At 39.5% G+C, this 21905-nt stretch overlaps 3 protein-coding genes, 2 long non-coding RNA genes and 1 pseudogene across 7 annotated transcripts; 3 read left to right on the top strand and 3 right to left on the bottom strand.

Moving 5' to 3' along the window:
• Positions 1-3760: 3760 nt before the first annotated feature.
• Positions 3761-4868, top strand: LOC141825689 (uncharacterized). Its single transcript, XM_074713076.1, has 2 exons — positions 3761-4145; positions 4228-4868. Exons 1-2 carry the CDS (start codon positions 3792-3794, stop codon positions 4810-4812), a joined length of 939 nt encoding a protein of 312 aa, XP_074569177.1. The 5' UTR covers positions 3761-3791; the 3' UTR covers positions 4813-4868.
• Positions 4869-6373: 1505 nt separating this feature from the next.
• Positions 6374-9978, top strand: LOC141823228 (COP9 signalosome complex subunit 8-like). The gene is made up of 5 exons (XM_074710493.1): positions 6374-6530; positions 6640-6719; positions 6787-6968; positions 9425-9532; positions 9633-9978. Exons 1-5 carry the CDS (start codon positions 6447-6449, stop codon positions 9770-9772), a joined length of 594 nt encoding a protein of 197 aa, XP_074566594.1. The 5' UTR covers positions 6374-6446; the 3' UTR covers positions 9773-9978.
• A 1203-nt stretch (positions 9979-11181) lies between these two features.
• Positions 11182-13563, bottom strand: LOC141823656 (protein SMAX1-LIKE 3-like; annotated as a pseudogene).
• Positions 13564-15323: 1760 nt separating this feature from the next.
• On the bottom strand, positions 15324-16237 carry LOC141823227 (uncharacterized). Its single transcript, XR_012601392.1, has 3 exons — positions 16099-16237; positions 15774-15849; positions 15324-15407 (listed from the first exon to the last, which is right to left on the bottom strand). It is a non-coding gene; the product is annotated as an uncharacterized LOC141823227 (long non-coding RNA).
• A 2318-nt stretch (positions 16238-18555) lies between these two features.
• On the top strand, positions 18556-20808 carry LOC141823226 (uncharacterized). Of its 3 annotated transcripts, none has more exons than XR_012601389.1 (6): positions 18566-18625; positions 18712-18821; positions 19152-19635; positions 20016-20129; positions 20288-20654; positions 20739-20808. It is a non-coding gene; the product is annotated as an uncharacterized LOC141823226 (long non-coding RNA). The 3 variants fall into 3 exon arrangements; XR_012601391.1 differs by having other exon boundaries at positions 20225-20654; XR_012601390.1 differs by lacking the exon at positions 18712-18821 and having other exon boundaries at positions 18556-18625.
• Positions 20294-21504, bottom strand: LOC141823225 (alpha carbonic anhydrase 1, chloroplastic-like). The gene is made up of 5 exons (XM_074710491.1): positions 21438-21504; positions 21142-21350; positions 20920-21026; positions 20733-20835; positions 20294-20638 (listed from the first exon to the last, which is right to left on the bottom strand). Exons 1-5 carry the CDS (start codon positions 21502-21504, stop codon positions 20294-20296), a joined length of 831 nt encoding a protein of 276 aa, XP_074566592.1.
• Positions 21505-21905: the final 401 nt, after the last annotated feature.

Here is a 21905-nt window from a genome sequence, read left to right as displayed (position 1 = left end):
TTGAAGAGAGTATGCGTAGTACTTGAACTATGTTAAATAACCATTTAGTTTTGAAATTACTATACTTAAGAATTCCCGCGGGATCTACTAAGAAGTTTGCGTACTTGAGTGCTATGAACCCCTCTCGGTACATGTTGCTATAAGTCCAAGGCCTTACCTTCGAGACTACTCACCTTTGCCAAAACCAAAATCTTCGCCCGAAAAACACCGGCACACCCCTACCCGCAACTAAAGCACAAAGTAATGTATGTCGACTAGTAGTTGGAGAAGGAACTAGCTAAATGAGTCAAAACCACATGTACTTTTATGGTTGAGGATGACTCAAAGTGCCCTCTTTACTTATAGTAAGTAGGCCAAGCTGTTGATGAGTTTTTTTAGACAGACAGGATTCTGATGACCCATGAGCCATGTTTACTTTGTATGCTTTTGATTCATTCGATCGGCACTAACTTTCAACTCCTCCTCCTTCAAATCTTTCGATTTGAACAAACATATGCTTATATACATACATACATACATACATATCGGTAATAAGTCAAGAGTCTTGCTTACGAAACTACTCGCGAAAGGTGATGAGTGACCTTAGAAGGTGGTTGAATCAAGAAGATCTTAAAGGCCATATGCTATGATTTTGTGTTGACTACAGCTATCGTAAACTAAAGGGCGCGAAGAAACCATTAAAAAGAAGACGTTGCTTTAAGATTTGTGCATGCTATGATTTGTGTTGTGTCGTATCATATCCATGGTTTTAAGAACTCGTAGCTTGAGATCGAGCCGGCAACGTGATGTGTCTGTGTCTTTAATAAGCCCTCGGGGCTTAGCTAAGTTCATTACGATGGAGTAGAGTTGCTGAAGTAGGCAAAGATCAAATCTCGACGAAGCTGAGGCAATGCCCTCTGTCGTGGTCAACTGCAGCTTCTCGATTTACTTTTTCACATATAGTCGTGAGGTTGACCATGTGGAGCCGCTGAGATATTGAATGGAAATATCCTTGAACCCTAAAAAATAAAAATACTAAAAATAATAATAAAATTATTCAAAGTATGTGGAAAAAATCATAAATGATATTTTTTAAATTTGAAACTGACCTATTACGAATCTATTCAATGACAAATATAGATATTTAAAAAAATTTTAATTTATCATAGACTACTTCAGTAAAAGGTAGAATCTGTCATCCCAATGGTTTCACACGATCGATCTTATGACCATTTATAAAGAGATAAATTAAGAAACTATAATTGATCATGAATTTTATCATAAACTACGAGTTAAAAATTATAATCCATTATCAAATAGGTGATCATTATCCCTATACCTCAAAAGCTTAACAAGCTTTCCTAAATCCCACGAGCACTAACTCCATTTAAATATAATTTGGAGGGGCCCTTAAGATTCAAAAACATCAACACTTAATTTGTGGCTACAACATTAAACTACAGTGTCAGGGTTTAAGTAAAGGAGGGGAGGAACTAAAGGAAGGGAGGGAGAGGCTTCAAAGGAAGAAGATTTGTACAGTGGATCAACTCTTTTTCCCTCCACTATGCAAATCTTCCTTCGTCATCAAGATATGGATGGATTATTCGATCGAGAGGAGGAATAAGAGATGGTCTTTCGAACGCGAAAGCATGGATTAGGGACTTGATCCGTAGTTTAGGTGTTGAATCTGTTCTAGCAAAGCACCCTAATGATTAAGGACTTGATCCCTCTCTTAAAACACAACGAAAGTAGAGAAAAACAAAGGAAAAGATATTACGCTTTCGTACCTTACCGAGTGTCGGCATAGTTGGAATGTATTAGTTTAGAGGAGGGAGGAATAAGAGATGGTCTTTCAAACGTGAAAGTATGGATTAAGGACTTGATCCATACTTTAGCTGTTAAATTTGTTCTAGCAAAGCACCCTAATCATTAAGGACTTGATCCCTCCCTTAAAACAAAGAAGGAAAAGATATTAGGCTTTGGTACCTTGCTGAGTGTCGGCATAGTTGGAATGTATTATTTTAATAGGTTACCGAAACACGATACTACTTGGTGGAAGTTTTAGTAGGGTCGAGTTTGTTATTTAAGAGTAAATAAGTGAGAGAAGATTATGGCGGGAAAACTTATATGAATTTAATTTAGAAATGAATAAAGATCTTTTTTAATTAGGTATTTAATTGATGTAGTTATGTTATAGGTAGAAAATTCTGATTATCAGTTTGACTCATGTCGTCATAATAACGCTTCGTTTGGAAGGAGGTGAAGGAAAGAGAGGAGAGGGTAAATAAGGAAAAGAAGAATTTTAATCATTGTTTGAAATGAAATGGGTTAAGGAGGGAAAGGAGAGAGAAGAGTAAGCTTTACCCTTTTATGGTCATGAATGGTTAGAATTTTTTACATTCCTATTTGAGTGTAAGGAAAGGAAAAGAGAATTCAAAAATATTTTATTTTTTTAATCTTTAAAATATTAATTCTCAAATTAATTATCTATTTAAATATCTTGTATTTGCACCGTGGCTCCTTACACAACGTGCGCCGTCACCGTCCAATGTCCAATCGTTTGTACTCCACGATGTTAGTGTTTGCGTTGACACTCACCATAATCTTTTTGAAGAATAAAACTCAAGAGGACAGAGACAGATAACTTTAATATTCTTTTTCTCCTCCTTCAATGATAAAGAGTTATCCAAAAAGTATACATTGTCTATTTTTAATGTACCTTTCTCATATCATCTACATACGTTGTTTATTTTAAAAAGTGAAAATATTTTTATAACTTTATATATTTAATCTTCATTTTTTTTTCTTTTCCTCCCAAATAAGATAATATGTTATTTTACTTTTTATCTTTTCTTCTTTTTCTTTCTCATATTAATGAATTTTACTTTTTTTCCGCCACTCTAGTTGCCCTACAACCATTGTAAATTAATGAAGGCTTTCTTTCACTTAGAAGCATTGCCTCGGCTATCAGCATAGTTAATTATGATTATGATAACCAATTCAATTATGCCCTAAGAATAATCTTCTCTCATCCCATTTAAATAGAGCGTAAATATTTCTTTATGATTGTCCATTGGACATGGGAGAATTTAGATTAAAACTTATATGAATTGACCTCTTTTGTCGTCACAAACAAGTGTCTAGAATGAAACTGAACTACCTCATAGAAGCGCAATCAAAGGATGCTGGGCGTCTGGAGCTGGCCGCTGTGTGCATTTTCCGATTTACTCCGATAGTCACAAACAAGCGTCTAGAATCACAACGAACTAGCAAGATCGATTTTTTAGAACGAGACTGAACTAGAGGAGCGACCTTACGACGGAGCCCTCTAACGAAGTTGGACACGAACGAAACTTTGTAAAAAATGGCAGCCAGCCGCCAGCAAAATGGCCATGGTAAAGGGAGAGCAGGACCACTAGGAAGAAGGAAGAAGGAAGAAGCAAGAGCAAGAAATGATGGGCAGCGAGACTGAAACAGAGGACAACACTCAAATGGCCTTGACTTTGAGGCCTCACATGGAACGCTCTTCCTCCTCCCTCCCCTCGCGATGCTGATCGTCCGCGAAATATCGAATTTGTCATGGAAAAGGGAAAAAGGCAAAAGGCAAAGGAAAAGATGACCCAAAAGAGATGCAAAAGCCAGCTCTCCAATCACAGCAAGGGGGCTCGATCGATCGCTTTTGATCATCGCCGTCTCCGGACGATTCCTTGACCTTCAATTCCAGCTGGCTATAAATCCCAGGAGATGAGAGCAGCCATGGGCGACTGAGAAAGAAAGCTTCTTCTCCGGTTGAAGGTCTCTTGCTCGCTCTGATGAAGCCTGCATCCGGGGCGGTGAATGGGTTCTACGCCTTCGTCGCCCATGGCGTGGAGGAGCTGGTGAGCGGGGGAGAGAGCTCGAGCGGCTTTATGTCGTTGCAGTTTCTGCAGGGGTGCGTGGCGCTGCTGCGGGCGGCGCACTTGCAGCTCGCCGGCCTGGTGCAGAAGCTCCGACTGCCGCCCGGCGAGAAGTGGCTCGACGAGTACATGGACGAGAGCGCGCGTATCTGGGAGGTTTGCCATGTGCTCAAGCTCGGCGTCGCCGGGATGGAGAACTACTGCGCCGCCGGAGCGGAGGTGGTGGCGGCCGTGGAACGCCGCCAGATCAATCCGCAACTCCTCCGCCAGGTTTTTGGGATCGTCAAGATCGGGTTTTTGATGCGTTGAGACGTTGAAGGTGGGTTTTTGATGAGGCGGTGCTGCATTGCAGGCGACGAGGGCGGTGTCTGCTTGCCGGCGAGCGGCGGCGGGGCTGGAGGAGGAGAACAGAGTGCTGATGGAGACGCGGATCGAGCCGCTGTCGCTCCGCTTCAACGAGACGGCGCCGTCGGAGTCGAAGCTCCACGGGTTCAACGGATTCCGCGGCGTGCTCCACGCGATGAGCAACGTGAGCTCCTTCCTCCTCGCGGCGCTGCTCTGGGGACTCGTCTGCTGGTGGCCCGGCTGCCGAGCAGCCACCTCCGCCGGCGACGCCTGCGCCGCCCTCGAGCCCGGTTACATGGCGTCGATCGCCAGGCTGCAGCAGAGGGTGGCGGCGGAGATCGACGGCGCCGGCATCCGCACCGGGCCGCTGGCGCAGGAGTTCCGGCGATCCAAGGCCGGCGTGGAGGACTTGAAGGAGCACCTAGAGAGGATCGGCGGCGGAGAAGACGCGCAAGACAGAGCGGAGCACCTGAGTGCCTGCCTCGCCCTTCTCCGCTCCGGGATCGACAACATCGCCGGCCAGCTCGACGACTTCCTCGACGAGATCGTCGAGGCGAGGAAGAAGCTGTGGGACATCTGCAGTCTCAGGTAGCTCCACAAGCAATCAATCCCTGCAACTTCACTCGAAATCGAAGCACACAATTCCCAATAAACACACAGAGATCATCATCTCTTCTCTGTTTTCGCTCAAGATCAAATTTTTATTTCTGAATTGCATAAAAATCTCAAATCATAAACTAATGATCATCCATAAACTCGTTTCTTTCTTCCTTTCTCCCTGAAACCATTCATTCATTCATGGAGGTGCGTTCAACTTTGTCTGAAATTGGAAGACAAAGGTTGGAAGCTTTTGTCTGGTTTGGTTCAGGTCGAAGAGGACGAAGGAAGGGGAGAGAGCAGTCTGAGAAAGTGTGCTGGTTGAAATGGTGTCGCTGTCTTTGAGCATGAGAACATGAGTAACTGAACCTAAAAGTTTGAAGCTTTTTGCAGGAAATGAAGATGATAAAGTGATCAAAAAAGGAAAGTGTTTCCCTGTCAATGCTTGTGAAGCTTTGTGGGCTAAAGGCGAGCTCGAACTGTGTAGGCTCTGCCTCGGAGCAGAGCATGTTGTACCTTAAGCAGCCAAAGCATTTCATTTTCATGGAAATTAACATGGATGAGGAATTAGCCTCCATTGATCGTTAGATCGAGAGGAGAAGTTTATGGCAAAGTCGAGCAATAGCCTTTACCTCCTCACAGATCGTGATCAATTATGGTGGCGGATTCCACCTTTTTGCAGAAGAAGAGAAGAGAAGTTTATGTGGGGCCGCTGGACAGATTCTACCTTTTTTGCAGAAGAAGAAGAGAAGTTTACGACGAAGCCGAACAATATCCTTTTTTGTCGTGGCCAATTGTAATTTCTCGATTATCTTTTCACAGATGGTCGTAGGACTGTGTGGAGCCGCTAGGGTGGCGGATTCCACCTTTTGCATAAGAGAAGAGAAGTTTAGGAAAGTTGTTTGTGCCTCCGGGGCATAGCTGAGTTGATTACGACGGAGCAGAGTTGCAAAAGCCGAGACAATATACCTCTTCCGTCGTGACCAATTGCAGTTTCTCGATTTACTTCCTCATAGATGATCGTGAGGCTGATCGTATGGGACTGTTGGGGTGGCGGATTTCATTTTTTTTTACAAAAGAGAAGTTATTCGTACTTAGTCTCCTGGGGCATAGTTGAGTTGGTTACGATGGAGCAGCGTTGTTGAAGTAGGTAAGGATCGAATCTCGACAAAATCGAAGTAATATCCTCATCTGTTGTGGTTAACTGCAACTTCTCAATTTACCTCCTCACAAATGATCATGAAATAGACAGTGTGAGATCGCTGATGGATCTTTTTTGAAAGAGAAGTTGTTTGTACTTTCAAAATTATCTGATAAATGAATTAAGAAAAAAAATCATCTACACCCAAAACTAATTGAGTTCGAGGTCTTAAATCCTAAACTCTAAATCTTAACCGCCAAGATATTCGTCTCAAAATTGAACTTCAAAACGTCTCAGATAGAATTTGAATTTATCTTTTTTTTTCAAGGCTTAGAAAGTAAGATTTAAAGGGTGAAACTAAAAAACAAACAAACTACGAGGGGCAAAGTGGAATTTTGCTTCCTTTATCAGAACGCACTGATTAAGCGTGGCTTCGCCTGGGCGAAGACAGAGGCAGGAAGAAATCGCCCCTCTGCTTGTACCTCGCGATGGATCTCTCGCCGATCCAGAAAGCCCTCGCCTCCAAGTCCTACGCCGCCGTCGCTGACACCTGCGACGATCTCATGCTCAAGGTAAGATCCATCTTCCGTTACGGCTTCTCTAGGGTTTCCCATCTCGAATTTTCCACGCTTTTCGCCTTGTCTTGGATGCTTATCCGGTGTTTGATCCGTGTGGTTTTAGTTGGCGTCGCGGGGAATCCGCTACCAAGACGAGTGGCCCTTCGCCATCCATCTCCTTGGACATGTCTTTGCGAACGATCTGTGAGACTCAAGCTTTATGTTTGATCAGTTTGGGCTTGGAACTGATGGTCGATTGTTTATTTTTCAGCAATAGCGCGAGGTTTCTGTGGAAATCTATACCGCTGGAGATCAAGGAGAGTAGACCGGAGATTGTTGCTGTTTGGAAAATCGGGCAATGCTTATGGACTCGGGATCATGCTGGGGTGTACGACGCGATTCGTGGGTTTGATTGGAGCGCTGAAATTTCCGGCATGGTTGTTGCTTTCTCAGGTGGCGTTTCTCATTTGATTGTTTTTTTTTAATTATTATTATTTGTGAGTTAAATTACTTGGAGTTCAGCACAAATACGTTGTTGAAGGAGATAGCAACAAACACTTCGTCTGATATGCACATTCTTGATTTTACAATGAATAGTCTCGTTAATGGAAATTGTTGGATGATCACTAGTCCTTTAATTCCATCTAAGCCATATTACAAGGTTACTCCTTTTCAACAATGTTTACGGGAAGGGAGACTAGGTCTATGACTATGCACAATCATAACACACTAGTATAGTTGTAGAATTCTAATGCCTTGGATCAATTGGAGTTGGAAGGTGTGAGAAGTTAGATGTAACTAAAGAGATTTTTTAGTTGATTTGATTAAAAGCAATTAAAGCTAGATGACTATAGCTTATAAAACTTTCTTACATACAGCTCAATAAGGTATATTCAATGGACATCAAATAGTTGTGACACATGACTTCTTGTATGTTTTGTCTAAGAAAAAATGAAGTCCATTTTATTATTGCATAATTTTTGGGTGATCATTTTCTCTATTATTAGCTATAAGTTTGTGAAGTTATTTGTTTGTTTTAATAAAATCACATTGATATATTTGATTGTTTACCTTAAATATATCATCACTATAACGACAAACAAGAGTTTGAGTCAAATTACTTTGAACTTACTCATTAAATATATCTTTACTCAATATCCATATTTTCATGCTTAGATAGTTTACCTAAACTCTGTTAGCACTTTTACCTGTCTATCAGAGAAATCTTATCCATGCTAGTCTAACATGTTCATGGTGTGTGTTGGAGTTCATCATGCTATAAGATCCTAGAGTTAGCTCACTTCCCTCGACCAATTTGTTGAGAGTTAGTAACCTGAGCGCTTTTGCTAATTAAGCTCTTGAAAACCTTAATGATAGTAGCCTAGTCATATGTGACCTCTCATTTCTGTAGCATTGAAGTGTTTTATAACAGTAGCCTAGTCTAGATAGTGGAATTTTTTCTTGGATTGTGTGATTCGACAGGGATACTTAAAGTTTGCAGAAAGAACAATGTTGGTGCGTTTAAATTAATATTTGAAACTCAAAAGACTGTCTTTGTGCATTTGTAATAGTATCAAAATTGGTAAAAGTGCACTAGAATTCTGGTAATGAAGATTGTGTAGATCCCTTTACTTCTCGCTTGGTTAGTTTTTTGTTATTGATTGCATGCGTATTAGAATGGTCCAGCACTGTTCACATTGCTGGAAATAGGTCAAGGTGCTGAGAGTATTTTATTTATTTATTTTCAATTTTATTTGACAACCATGCCCTATCATTTCCTTTCTTTTCTTTCTAACCTGTGTTGGTTGAAATGAGAGAAAATAGTGAAGACAGTTTAGGAAATTGTCTCCTGCGATATATTTTCTATGAAACTCTCTCCTTTTGAAAAATGTTGTAGACAGTTGCTTTCTTTGTAAAAGGAGTTGGAGTTGACAATGGTTTTAAGTTTTGAATGCATGGGTAACTAGCCATAACCTTGATGGCTTCAGATTAATATTTAGTTTGGATGTGAATTTAAATGTAATAATTGGGTGAATTCTGTAAGAGTTTAGACCATATTATCGGTGCAACAGCTTAAGATTGGTCAAAGAGTTCAAAGATAGTCTTGAAGCTTCTGTATTGCAAGCATCGCCTGTTGTGTGCGTTTCCTGTGTTAACTCTGCACATGTTATTCTGGTTATTGCTGCATAGAAGCAGCAAAGACACAGAATGAATTACTTGAAAACCTGATGCTTGAAATCTAGTACTTCACTGATCCATTATACGCAAAAAGTGTTTTCTATTTCAGAAGCTATTTTAACTTGTTTGACAAAGAATCAGCATTATTTCCTCTCCTCCTTCCAATTGATTATTGTTATATTGCCTCAGTGCATGTTATCACTAACCTCTGAAAACAAACATTTCTGGTAAGTTTGCTTGACAAAAATAGTTATCTCATGTGATCGAGATCCTTGCTTGCTTGCAAGTTCATGATCTTCATTTTTGTCGTGAGAAATGGTGTTCATATCCACCAAAACTGGCTACTGATTTTGTCCTGAAAAAATGGTGATGAATTATACAACTGAGCATGAATAGGCTGAACTAATCTAAGGTTTTGAACTTGCAAATTATTCCTACCTGTCTTTTCTCTATTCTAAATTCACCAGCATTAGATATAACTATGTTATATATTACATTAAAGAGAACTAGTTTAATGCGGGAGGAGATTCGATGACCTACTTGTTTATACATATTCTTACATCTTTGACATATTGGCTATATCTCAGTTTGGTTTTACTTCATGCCTTTATCAGTACATTGTTTGTAAGAGTTCTTTGCCGGTTCTCGTTTGATTTTGTGGTTTTAGAAACTTGTTACCATCTTGTTCGTCTAAAATCTCATGTCACTTGACATCTTTCTGGTGTGTCTAGAAAACTATACCAAGAAGATGTTTCAGATGTTAAATTCTGCATATTCAACAATCAGCGCCGCTGATGTAGCTCACTTTTTGGGAATGAGTGAGGACTGCGCCATAGATTGTATGTAAAGCGACGGTTGTTTTCGTTGTTGATAATAATTTAAAATTTTGTTGGTGGATTAACTGAGCCTTTTCAAATGTGTGTTTGTTTGTTGGTGCAGATGCCTTGCAGCATGGGTGGAAATTGGATTCATCTTGTAGGATGGTGATCGTGAAGAAGCCGAAGACGGTCACCGAGCGGAGGTTAGATCCGACCAAATTACAGCGTCTGACGGAATATGTTTTCCATTTAGAGCACTAGTATCCTTTTCATCCTTTTGCACTTTAGAACACTTATTTTTTTCCTTCTAGTTTGCTTTCGGTCAGCTACCTACTGAATCATTTCAGTTGAGATACCTGTTAAGGATTATAATGTGTACACTTGCACAATTCGATGCATAGTTATTAAACTCCGACTGGATTGGACCGGTCTAACCGGGAAAACTGGATTCGGAGTAGTCATGGTCAGATTCGGTTCTTCAATTGGATCGAAAGTGCACATGATGATTTTGTGTATGCTAAACCAATTGCTTAGCCTTAAACCCAAAACTTATTGATTGGCTTGTAAAAAACACAACACAATCAATGTTATTCAACTAATGTCTAGCCTATGACACCACTAATCCTTGTTTGATTGGTTAGCTAATTAGACTTTTTAAGTAGTAGCTCTCAAGGATTTAGTAAGACCCCTTTATTAATGGGTCGCGTTTAACTTAATCGATCGATTCTAGTTCTTCACTTCAAATCTCTTCCACACACATTGCCTAACCTTAGAAGACAAAGTTACTCATAGAAAACCATACAAAGGTGGACATGGCTTTGGAATTCATTGGCCATAATGACGACAATTTACTTTGCCTTGAAGGTATTCCAAAAGCTATGCTAACGAGATGAATATTTTCAAGATCGACTTCTGAGTGTGCATAAATTGTGTTTTGAATTTATGAATTAATGAAAAATTGTCTACCTCTAAGATTATTTGAGTGAAGTCTAATAATTGTCCTTGTGATTTTCTTGGGATTGAGATTGGTTCCAAAAGTTAGGGTTAGGGTTCCTTCAACTTTCTTGGGATTGCTCCATTCTCTTTTAGACTCCCTTCAACAGCTGCAACAAGATCAAAGAAAAAGAAATGAATAATGATATACAAGTAGAAAAACAAACTTCCATAGAGTATATTTTCATTTTTGAAATGCAAATGAAATTCATGTTAAACTCATTTTAATGCTAAGTAAGTTCATGAATTTATATGCTGATCTTTAACTTTTTTTTTTATTTAGATGCTAATCTTCTATACTTAGTGTTTGGGAATTATTAATGGGGTGGACTAGGAGAAAAGATAAAGGACTATCAACTTTTTAGGGTTCATCAAATCTTTAATTAGGGTTTTAAAAGATTGATGCTCATCTTTATTCTTCATTACTAATCTTTTGACCCACATCAATGGTGGATTATGAAATCTAACTAAAGCAATGAAAAACAAAAAAGAAGATGATTCTTTTCTCAATTGCATCACTAAGCATTTATAAAAGTAGTGTATTTTTTCATAATAATTTTTGAAGTAAGATTAGGGTCGAAAGTAGTTGTTTAACTCAAATGGTTTAATCGTATGGATCGAGCATTTTGCCCGCGTCTTTACGAGTGTGTTAGGTTTGTCGAAACCTTAGCAAGTCATCATCGGAGAGCTTGATCCTTACGCCTTTGAAGAGCTTGACCCTCGTAAGGGTTGATTCGTTCAACAACTAGCTAGTAAAGCCAACATGAAAGATTCAAAGTAAATTACCAATTTACAAGTGTTTCCTCGCATCAAGCATCCACATCTGGTTACTAAATCTTGCCGAAGGATTCGATGACGAAGTTAAACTTGGGAAAAACAAAGGGGGGTAAAAAACCCTAGCCTCTCTACCGACGAGTCTTGATGAAGAAACTCGAAGAAGAACATCCCATCCACCAACTCAAGAAGCCCAACCGCATCGAATGAACCATTATCTTTCACAACATCATCATAGACACTCGTCGAAAGATTTAAATCGAGAGAAAGATGGATGCTTACTTCCTTCTCGTGCTCATTGATCTCCGAAGTGTTTGGTTTAGTCGAAGAACAGCTCGTTAGAATGATAATTGCATCACTGAGACTCGCTTCGGCACCATAGGAGCTCCTCACTTTCCCTCCCTCCATTGCATTCTTGAAACTAACTTGGGTTTGGTGGTTCAGTTGGTTGATATCTTCGATCAAGATAACACGGTGGGGATTCTCGTTGATAGCTCGAAATAATCTCTCGAGACAACTATCACTCGCCTCAATTCTAGACCTTTTCTCGCGAGGAGAATGATCGTCTCCGGCATCAAATAGTCGAGATTTGTCGAGGCTAATCGAGACGAAGTTACTTCGCGAACCAAATATGAGGCTTGCAAGTTCTTTAGCTATTCTTCTTTTACCTTCAGTATCTTCACCTTGGAAGAACAACCATGTTGCTTCCTTCCTTTCAAAATTCGATCCAAACGACTTCCATTTTCGTTCGATCATCCCTGATCTGCTTTGAAGAATGGCGGTAGCTATCTCCATGACGGTTTGTCGTCGTCGCGATGGGAAATCCTTCTCCAATGCATCACAAAGTATCTTCAAATTCTCCGCAGTAAGCTCCCGAAACTTTGGAATGTACTCTCCTTCCATGGTGCTGCTCGGAGGTGCTCGAATTCGGGTTCGACTTATCGAAGGTTGAAATGGCTGATGACTGCAAATGTTGTAGGTTCAGGCTCAAGCTCAGGGGGAGCTGATCGAAGGATGAGATCGACGACAATGAATCTTCTTCATCGCCCGGAGAAGCTGAAGCAAACCTGCAATGTTGGTGCCAAGAAGAAGAAGAAGGTAGAGCTGAAGAAGCTGCCAAACTGTGGCTTCCAGCTTCTGCTTCACAACTGAAATCTGAACCACTGAAGAACACAAAAGAAGAACAGATAAACAAAAGGAACATGAAGAGGAAAAATCTTATCTTTTTTCTAATACCTATCAAAATTGAGACTCAATTCGAAGCTGATGGCAGGAATGGTGAGAGGTTGAAGACGAAGAAGAGCTTCGAGAGAAGGGTGCCCGAGTTTGCAGCTCATGTAAGCTTTATATGTCGCAATCCCCATGAGACGAACTCTTTCAGCATTGCTTCTGTTAGAGATGAAGCTTCTGATCTCCATGATCACTTGCTCCATTGCATCGCCATTAATGGCTCTGTTTTCAGCAATGGATTGGAGGTCTCCCAGGTAGAGGACGAGCATTGTTCCATGGCTGGAATCTCTGAAGATGCGTCTCAGATCGGCGATTTTCTCAGCAAGATTTGAGCTTGGCGTGTTCTTGAAGGAGATGAGTGGGAGTGTGATGATCTGAGCGTCTCCGCTGGTTTGTACTCTGTGAAGCACAGCTCTGACGACGGCGTCAATGGCGTCCAGGCAGTCTCCGACTAGGACAAGGTTCTTCCTTTGCTTGCTTATTAGAGCCTCCATGAGTCTGATTTCTTCGTCGCAGAGGTTTGATTTGGGTGGGAGATTTGGTCTGGATTCGATGCTCGATTGCTGGAGGTTGAGCTTGACCTGGGCGCTGCAGAAGCCGGCCTCGCGCATGACGCGGCTGACGCTGGGGTCGTCGAGGATGGAGACGGCGAGGTGGTCGAGCTCGATCTTGACGGCGAGAAGGGGCGGCGGCGGAGTGGAGGAGGAGTCGGTGGCGGCGCTGCGGCGGTGGTTGGCCTGGGAGCGCTTGAAGGCGGCGACGAGGGCGTGGGAGAGGGAGGGGAGTGGGCGGTGGTGGGGGGCGTAGGCGGCGGGGAGGCGGTTGAGGGCGACGTTGAGGCAGAGGTCGAGGGCGTTGCAGCGGAGGGGATGCGAGTGGTGGGACAGGAGGCAGGCGGCGCGGAAGGAGCCGCCGGAGGCGAGCATGGTGGAGGCGACGTGGAGTGGCGTCACCTGGGCGTGGCCGCGCCTCCTGGCGAGCGCAACTGCCTGTCCGATCACGGCGGCCGCCGCCGCCGTGAGGCCGTGCCGTAGAATGGAACCGCCCGCTCTCATGGCTGCCACTTCCCTCTCTGCTCTGCTTCTTCTCCGTGTATATAGACTTAACGGAGGAGAGAGGTCGTGACTTAAGTTGTGGTTTAAATGGTTACTTGCTAACAGTGTCTTGGAGTCGAATTAAGCTTTATGCTGATTAGGATTTATGGTTTAGTAAAACAAAACGAGCTAATATTAGAGCCGTTAAATGGATCAATCTATGATAGAGTGGATCAATTTATCAGAAATCCGTCATATGATGGGATAGAACGGCTGACCCATGAACTTGACAGGTTGAGAAATTTGTAATCCAACCCAACCTAAAACGGATTGTGGATTAGGGAGGTCAACCCATGGACTTATCAAAAATTAAAAAATATAAAAGATATTAAAATTTTTAACTTTAAATTACATTTTAAATGGATCAAATTGAAATTTTTTAAATTTAGATTGCAATTTAGGCGGATTTATTTTCTACTTTAATTTTAAAATTTGAAAAAAATAAATTTTCTCAATCGCGAATCAATCCAAGTCTGCCACAAACTAAAGGTATAAAATTTCAATCCAACCTATTTAAATTATTTAGTAGGATGGATCAATTCGACGATTCAACTTAAATTGACGGCTCTAGCTAACATACATCAAGCTTTACGTTGATTAAATTAATTTTTTTCTTAAAATTGTAGCTTCTTCATTTAAATTTAAATATTATTAAACTCTTAACTTGAATTTGTAAATTTATTTATTTATTTTTACATTCTAAATTCTATTATAAATTTAATACAAATTTTATTAACAAATATAATTTATAACCTACGTGATAAGCCATTCATAATCTCTATTATGAACATTAACAAACTAAATAATTTGATGATTTACTTAAATTTATTTATTTAATTTATCTTTTACATATTAAATAAAAATTAACAAACTCTTGTCAAACGGAACATCACATTTGGGGTAAGGAGAAAATTTTCATTTTGGTCCCTAGAATTTTGTGTTTGCTAATTAGAATAAAATAAATTGATGTCATTTTACCTTTAAGTCCTAACATTACTACATTTTAACATAACAAAAGGTTAGAGAAAATTTACATTTTTCTCATTGTAGTTTTCCTTATTCTTTAATTTTTTTTATAAAAGTAACCGGTCTGACCTCATAAAAATTTTTCATCGACCATAGATGAATTCTAACTGACGGTCCAATGTCATAAGTTATTCAAACTCCGCAAGTGTAATATATTCTGGGTGAAATTTGAATTCTCGTTACTTAGGGGTTCCCATCTCATCTCTTACTATTGCACCATAGTCGTGTACTTATTCTTCAAGCGTTCCTTGATCTGAAATTAACATATGCATGAAAGTAGATTAATCAAGGCAAAAATGATTTCATTTTTATATTCATAACTCCAAAGTAGTGGATTAAGTGTACATGAATGTTGGATTGTGCTTTTCTTGCGTTGGAGGTTAAATTGGCACCTAAAGTTGATTTGCAAATGAGAAAGTGAAGTCTATGCCCTACAACTCAAATTCCAAGGGAAAAGTTTCAAAAGTGTAAAGCAACCCTAAAATTCTCTTGTCATGTCATTAAACAAGTAGCAAAAGGATTTCAAGAGTGCAATGAAGAGAATAAACACATGAGAGAAGCCATTAGTTTTGTGTTGAGTATTTGGTGATGCTACAAATACTTATTAAAAGACAGAATTATCAGGAATAACTCATAGGGCTTTGACTTGGCTCACAGAGGGTGCAGTGCAAGCAACTTTGATCTAAAGCAGTGGGAGAAAAGAAAAAGTGCACAATATCTAAGAGATGTTTCATTTCTCAATCATTTTGGATTAGATCATGTATCATGATATCATATATCTGCATAAAGAGCATACAGGTAGGTGGTTAAGAATTGCTAAAGAAAAAAGATTAGTATTTATCAGTTTCAATTTTATACCAAGTTTATTTAGACAGATGAGTTTTAAATCAGGTAAAAGAAGTTATACAATCTCTTTTTATGTTTACCTAGCACAGAAGATGAGCTATCTCTTTTCTCTTTCTTTTCTTTTCCCTTAAAGTAAACACAGCATTAGTGTAAGGTTAGCTGAAACTGAGTTTCTGATATGTGTGGTAGTCTTAGTCTACAGTAAACTCTATTTTGAAGCTTCTTAGACAATCATTTACTTTTTCAATAATTTCGATTCGGTATGGTTTTTGAAAACATTCCTTGTTAAAAATCCATACCTTGCCTTTCTTTCAAGGGTAGTCAGTCTCATCCCTGTTCTGGTTCCCAGTCAAAAAAGCTTGGTCTAACAGCATGCTGCAAAAGACATGACAGAAACAAAAACTTCTCGAATTATTTGCTGGAACATGCTATAAAGGAAAAGCAAAAAAAAACAATATATCATATACATAATATATAAATGAATAAAGTTGTGCAATCCTTTCTTCATTCCTGAGTGAGAACAACAACGACAACAGTTTGAACAAGAGCAAGGCAGTTTGATAAAGTTTGAGAGTAAGAAAAAAGAAAAGACAGAAAGATGTGTAACATGATCACTCACTCTACCTTTGCTTTTGGATGAGGTGGTGCTCTTATTTTGAGGGGAACAGCGGGAGCAAAGCAAACCAAAGCATTTAGTCCTCATTTTGATGTTGCTGTCTTTTGTGGTCTTGGATCTTGTGCAGCAAAGCATTTTGGTTGTCCATCAAAGACCTAGCAATAGCATAGTAGCTAGAGATGGTGTTAGATTTAAGATTGTTAAGAGTTTTGTTTGGTTTGTGAAAATTTTTTATTTTTAGTTTGCTTGGTTTATATTCTTTGTTATTGGTCATGGAGTATATTTGATTAGGAAAGCAAATTTGAGATATAATTATTTCTATCTCACTATCCTTTCTAGTTGTTTCTTACATTTCGAGAAATACATATCAATCTTACTCTATTTCAAACTCTAAAGAAAACATGTAGCGAACTAGAGCAGTTGAGAGTGAAAAGTAGAGTGAGTAAATGAAGTTGTGATGCTATTAAATTACAAGATGAACAAAATTTGATTAATACATTTTCTTATGATTAATTGTATTGCAATAGATATTTGGAAAGACACTTTAGGAGGATTAATTGTACTATTAATTGAAGATTTTCATGGCACCTAATCGAATAGGTTCATTTTTTAAAACATCAAATGGTTAACAAATGCAATTTTATCTAGTCAAATAAAAAGATGGAGAAAGACTAAGTTAAAATTGAAGGAAAATCAAAAATGAAAAACTAAGTTAGCTCAGTCCTAGAGTAAGATTATGAGCCTCACCCAAGTTGATCAATGTGTGTGTGAGAGAGACTTTGAATTTTTTTTGGAAGATCTGAGAAAATAAGGTTCGATTAGTTAGTTTAGGATAAGCTAAGATTACACAGGTCGATCATGTTCAGAACTGAATAAGGTGTATCAAAGGCAACCAAGTTATCAAATGGAGAATAAAATTATTTTTTAAAAAAAGAAAAATTATTGATGTGTCTAATATTTGTGGTCTTTTATGGAATGTGACAATAGGAGTGGAACTTGGTTTGGGTTGAGTTGGTTCTTGAAAAAAAAAACTACTTGACCAAACCTGTCAATTTGGGGAGAAACAACAAACCGAAAGGTTAAAAGTGTAACAAAGTTGGATGACACTAAAAGGCAGCCCGGTGCATAAAGTTTTTCCCAATGCGTTCTAGAGAAAAGTCTATTGTACACAGCCTTATCCTATTTTACAAGAGATTATTTTCAAAACTCGAACCCATGACCTCCAAGTCACACGGTGACAACTTTATTGTTGTGTCAAGACTCTCCTTCAAAGTTGGATGACACTAGAGTGTTAAAAATCTTGTATGGTGCTGTTAGGAAAATAAACACACATTACATCAAACGATACCAATCCCCTTGGAATAAACATATTCATATTGGTTTGCAAGAAGGTATATCTAAATTTCCTTATTTTTGCCTACAAGTTATCAAACTCAATTAAGAAAAAGCATCAGCATGAAATAAACAATAATGGATGGTTGAATGATTGGACCAGAAATGCAACTAGAAGAAAAAGGAAATCAGTAGTAGCACATAACACTAATTTGTCAGCACACAATTATCCATTTCTAAGACAACAGATATAGTATCATATCATGTCGATGTGAATCAATAAATGGATGTAAGTACTTAAAAAACTATAAATATTGAAGAAAATTACCACACATACAATCTCTGCATTCAATCAGATGGTCACTGAAAGCAGTCATCCCTGCAAATGGAAAGCACCACAATGGAAACGGGAAGTCAATTAATCAAGCAGTGATAGAAAATTTGGTTCACATACTTCTTCCAATCAGGGCAGGAAAATAGTTAGAATAGTAGAAATTTGATCAACAACTAGACCAGATAACCAGTTTCACAAATTAGGTTAATCCACATTGCTTGCTTGACCTAGTCCATCATTGAGCTCTACACAAATATGCTGGTCGAATGAGGTTATCTGTTGGAATTTGGGAAACAACTGTGAATATAAAGAAGAACTTTAACCAAAGAAGGAAATGTAGAACACCGCTAAGCAGACCAGTGAGGGTTATGCATTACACAGTACGAAGGTCGCATTAGTTTCGAATCCCATTCTCTTCTGAATAGCTTATGTCGAGCAGATCGACAAGGACGATCCAAGACATCAACAAAATGAGATCTTTGAAAGTATAGAATACCAAAAAATGCAATCAGATTCTGATCGCATCTGAAAAGCAAGAAAGAACACGAAGCATGACCTTCGAGGTGGAAGGGGCGGCGCGTGGACGGAAGGCCAAGCTCCTGGGAAGGGCAGCGGATTCGCCGAGGGAGGCGAAGTCGAACGAGGGGAACGGAGGTGAAGACCCCAGCACCATTTCTGGTGGGCTCCATCGAGTGCCGTATGTTTTCAGATCGGGTATGAAATGAGGGTTGACGAGTAATGGGGGTCTTTTCCAGTCAGCTATATAAGGAACCGGTGTTCAAGCTCGCCTCTTCCCGGCGAGGATTAGGGTTCTCTATCGTTCCAGGAATCTCGCGCAGCCTTCTCCTTCAGCTTCCGCTGCAGCCATGGTAAGAGATCAAAGACCATCTCCGTTCTCTACAGTTGGTTCCTTTTCCTTATTGGTCTAACAATCTAAGCGATTCGATTTTCATAGGCTGAGCGATTCTGCTCGAAGGTTGAGAGGAATTCTAGAATTTGGTATTGTTCGCTTGCGATTTCTTTGCTATGGTCTCAATCTGCGAAGATTAGGAAGACAAAAGAAAGGTTTTTTCTAGTGTTATCCTGTTTTGACCTCTGGATCTATCAAAAAAGACGTTTTTTGCTTCTTTTTTCTTGTACTTGAAAGCTAAGAACTTCAAGAAACTTCGAAGCTAAGTGGTTATTATTCTTCAAGAATACTTAGTTTGATGGATCCAATCATAGAATATTTGCTCAACCTTTTTCATCTGGGTTTGGGACCGGCATTGACGGTTTTAGTTTGCTAAGATTGAATGTTACAAAATAGATATTGTCTTCTCGATCCAACTGAAACTCTGTTCTGCTTCAATTTGCTTCCTTAATTAGATATCATGATCTTGGAATTTGTTACCACAGTCTGGAAGAAAGAAGACTAGGGAGCCCAAGGAGGAGAATGTGACGCTTGGGCCAACAGTCCGAGAGGGAGAGCAAGTTTTTGGAGTTGCCCACATTTTTGCATCTTTCAATGACACTTTCATGGTGAGTCAAGTTTTTTGTTAAATGTATCTACATCGATTTGTTGCAGCATGTTACAGATCTTTCTTGGAGGGAGACCTTAGTCCGCATTACAGGTTTGTTAAATTTTCTAAACCTGGTGGAAGCATTCGATCAGTAATTCTCCAAACATTGTAGATATGTTGTAGTTCCATGTGTGAATGTACTGATTATCATTGTCATTGTTGTCGTCAAGCTCTGTTGATTGATTTCAATAATTAGCATATGAAACTGCCATTTTAGTCATTTTATGCTTGCAGGCGGTATGAAGGTCAAAGCCGATAGGGATGAATCATCTCCGTACGCAGCTATGCTTGCTGCACAAGATGTTGCGCAGCGGTGCAAGGTTTGCCCCTTTGCAGATTCAATCTCTCAAACTTAACTTTGTGCCAACATTCTTTAAATCTGTTCTCTTAGGAGATTGGAATCACTTCTCTGCATATTAAGCTGAACTTTCTTTTTTACTAAAAGTTGTGTTCTTGCTGAACTTGGAATCGTCGGGAACTATGTTAATGATAATGACTGCCGTTTCGTGTGAAAATTGCTCTTTGATTACTTACAATCCACACTTTGTTTTTCATCTCGATTTGTTAATGTATGGTTTGGAACTATTTGTGGATGGAAATATGCTGTTCAATTCATATCATGTGTTCCTTTGTGAATCATAAAGTGCATTTCTTCTATCTGCACACTGAACTCATTTTCGAATAATCTCATGTTGCACAGAGGATGTTACACCAATTCCAACCGATAGCACACGCAGAAAGGGTGGCCGAAGGGGAAGAAGGCTGTAACTTCATCACCTTGCGACGTGTTTCGTGTCAACGCACCGACCCTAGCGTGAGTTCTTGGTTACTTTTATGTATGATCTCCAAAATTTTTCATATGTGCATTCTTAATTGGTGCGAAATCCTTTTGAATTTAAGAACATGTAGAGCTTTTGCAAGTCATGACAAGTAACTTTTCAACACAAACTTCAAATGCTTCATCAACCACAGGATCAATCAATTGGACTTGTTGGAAGCCGTTTTCTTGGCATTGTGCAGCTCGTCGTAGAGCTGAATGGTGCACCCGTTTATCGGCTGAACCGGTCTCGCGTTGTTCTTGTAGTCTGCGCTCAAAGGGGCTGCCAAAGAACTTGCTTGCTCTTTTGTCATCTCCCTCACCTTGCCAAGGATGATCCATGTAACACCCTCAGTGCAGGGAGGGGTGGTGAGGGAGCCATTGTAGCAGAAATACTTGCGCGAGCGACGCTCCAGTGCCCTCGTTTGAATGACTCCGACCGGGATCCTCGCCTCTTGGTTGTCTGTGCATTTGTCCTTTGCCAATTGCTCGAGCTTGTCTTGTATCTATCGATCAATATAAGTAAGTTGCGATAACTAGTAGTTTTAGTCACTTGCTATTCTATTCTAATGTTTCGTCTTGCTTGGTTTGCTTGCTTACTTGGAGGAGGAAAGCGTCATGGCTGCCGAATTGATACAAGATCGCAACGACCGCGATATGATTGTCGTCACTCTCGTGGATGAGTTGAAGCTCCACAGGAAAGCTGTCGAAACAACCATTCATACAAATGATTTAGACTAACTTAAACATATCGATATCACACAAACACTTGCTTGATCGCGAATACCTTTGTCCATCGATTGTGTGCTCAGATGGCGAATGCCAAACCATTTGTGTCATGGCATACTTCTTCCCATCCAAAACCAAATTCCCAGCTCCTTGATCATACTTCAACTACAAAAATTATATAAACCAAAAGAATAAGATCTAAGTTCGATTCACCGAAACAGAACACGGTTACAGTGATCGATCGATCAAACAAAGTAGTAAGAACAAGATGAGAACAAACCAAAATGTGGATGCCATTGTTGATGAGGGTGGCATTTGTGAGGACATAATCTCTAGGGGCTTGTTTCAAATTTGGGTCATAAATGGTGGTGTTTTTGCTAATGTTGATTGGAGATTGTTGCTTTCCTTGAGAGCACAAGCTGAAGTCTGAGCTCAAGCTTCCCCATTTATCTGCCCCATTTCCTCCTTGGTACCCATATTTTATGGAATCTGTAGGAAGGGCCCAAAAGTAAAATTTGTAAAAAATTATGGAATTATGAAAAGTATAAAGGATCTAAGAGTCGAAAGAACTTATACCATGAGCATAGGAGGAAGTTAGAAGAAGGAAAGATATCTCCAAGAAGAAGGCCTTCATACGAGACATTGTTATGTTGCTCTTTCAATTTACGATTGACTTTGAAGCCGGCATCTATTTAATAGTTTGAAAGGGGGTTTGGATCGTCAAACTTCGAGTCTAAAAATAGTTTGTGTTAGTTTGAGAAATTCTCCTCCTCACTCTTGAACACTAAATATAGATTTTTGAGAAACTAGAACATCTATTTTTGATTTAAATCGCATTGTTTTAAACTATTTCGAATGTTAATTTGAGCATATTCGAAAGTATTAATAGATTCTATTAATAGATACATAGAAATTTTGATTTAAATACCAAGGAAAAAACCTACTAATGAATCCAAAATAGTTCAAATAAATATGGTTTAATGAAATGCTTTTATTTTTATTTAAATGATGCTGAAATAAAAATATTTTCAGGATAGACAATAA

This window comes from Curcuma longa, chromosome 3 (assembly GCF_044706935.1).
Source record: "Curcuma longa cultivar G26 ecotype Majalengka, Jawa Barat chromosome 3, ITB_CL_G26_1.1, whole genome shotgun sequence".
Lineage (NCBI taxonomy): Eukaryota > Viridiplantae > Streptophyta > Magnoliopsida > Zingiberales > Zingiberaceae > Curcuma > Curcuma longa.
Note: the sequence above shows the minus strand (reverse complement) of the source record. Positions and strands in the feature narration are given on the sequence as shown.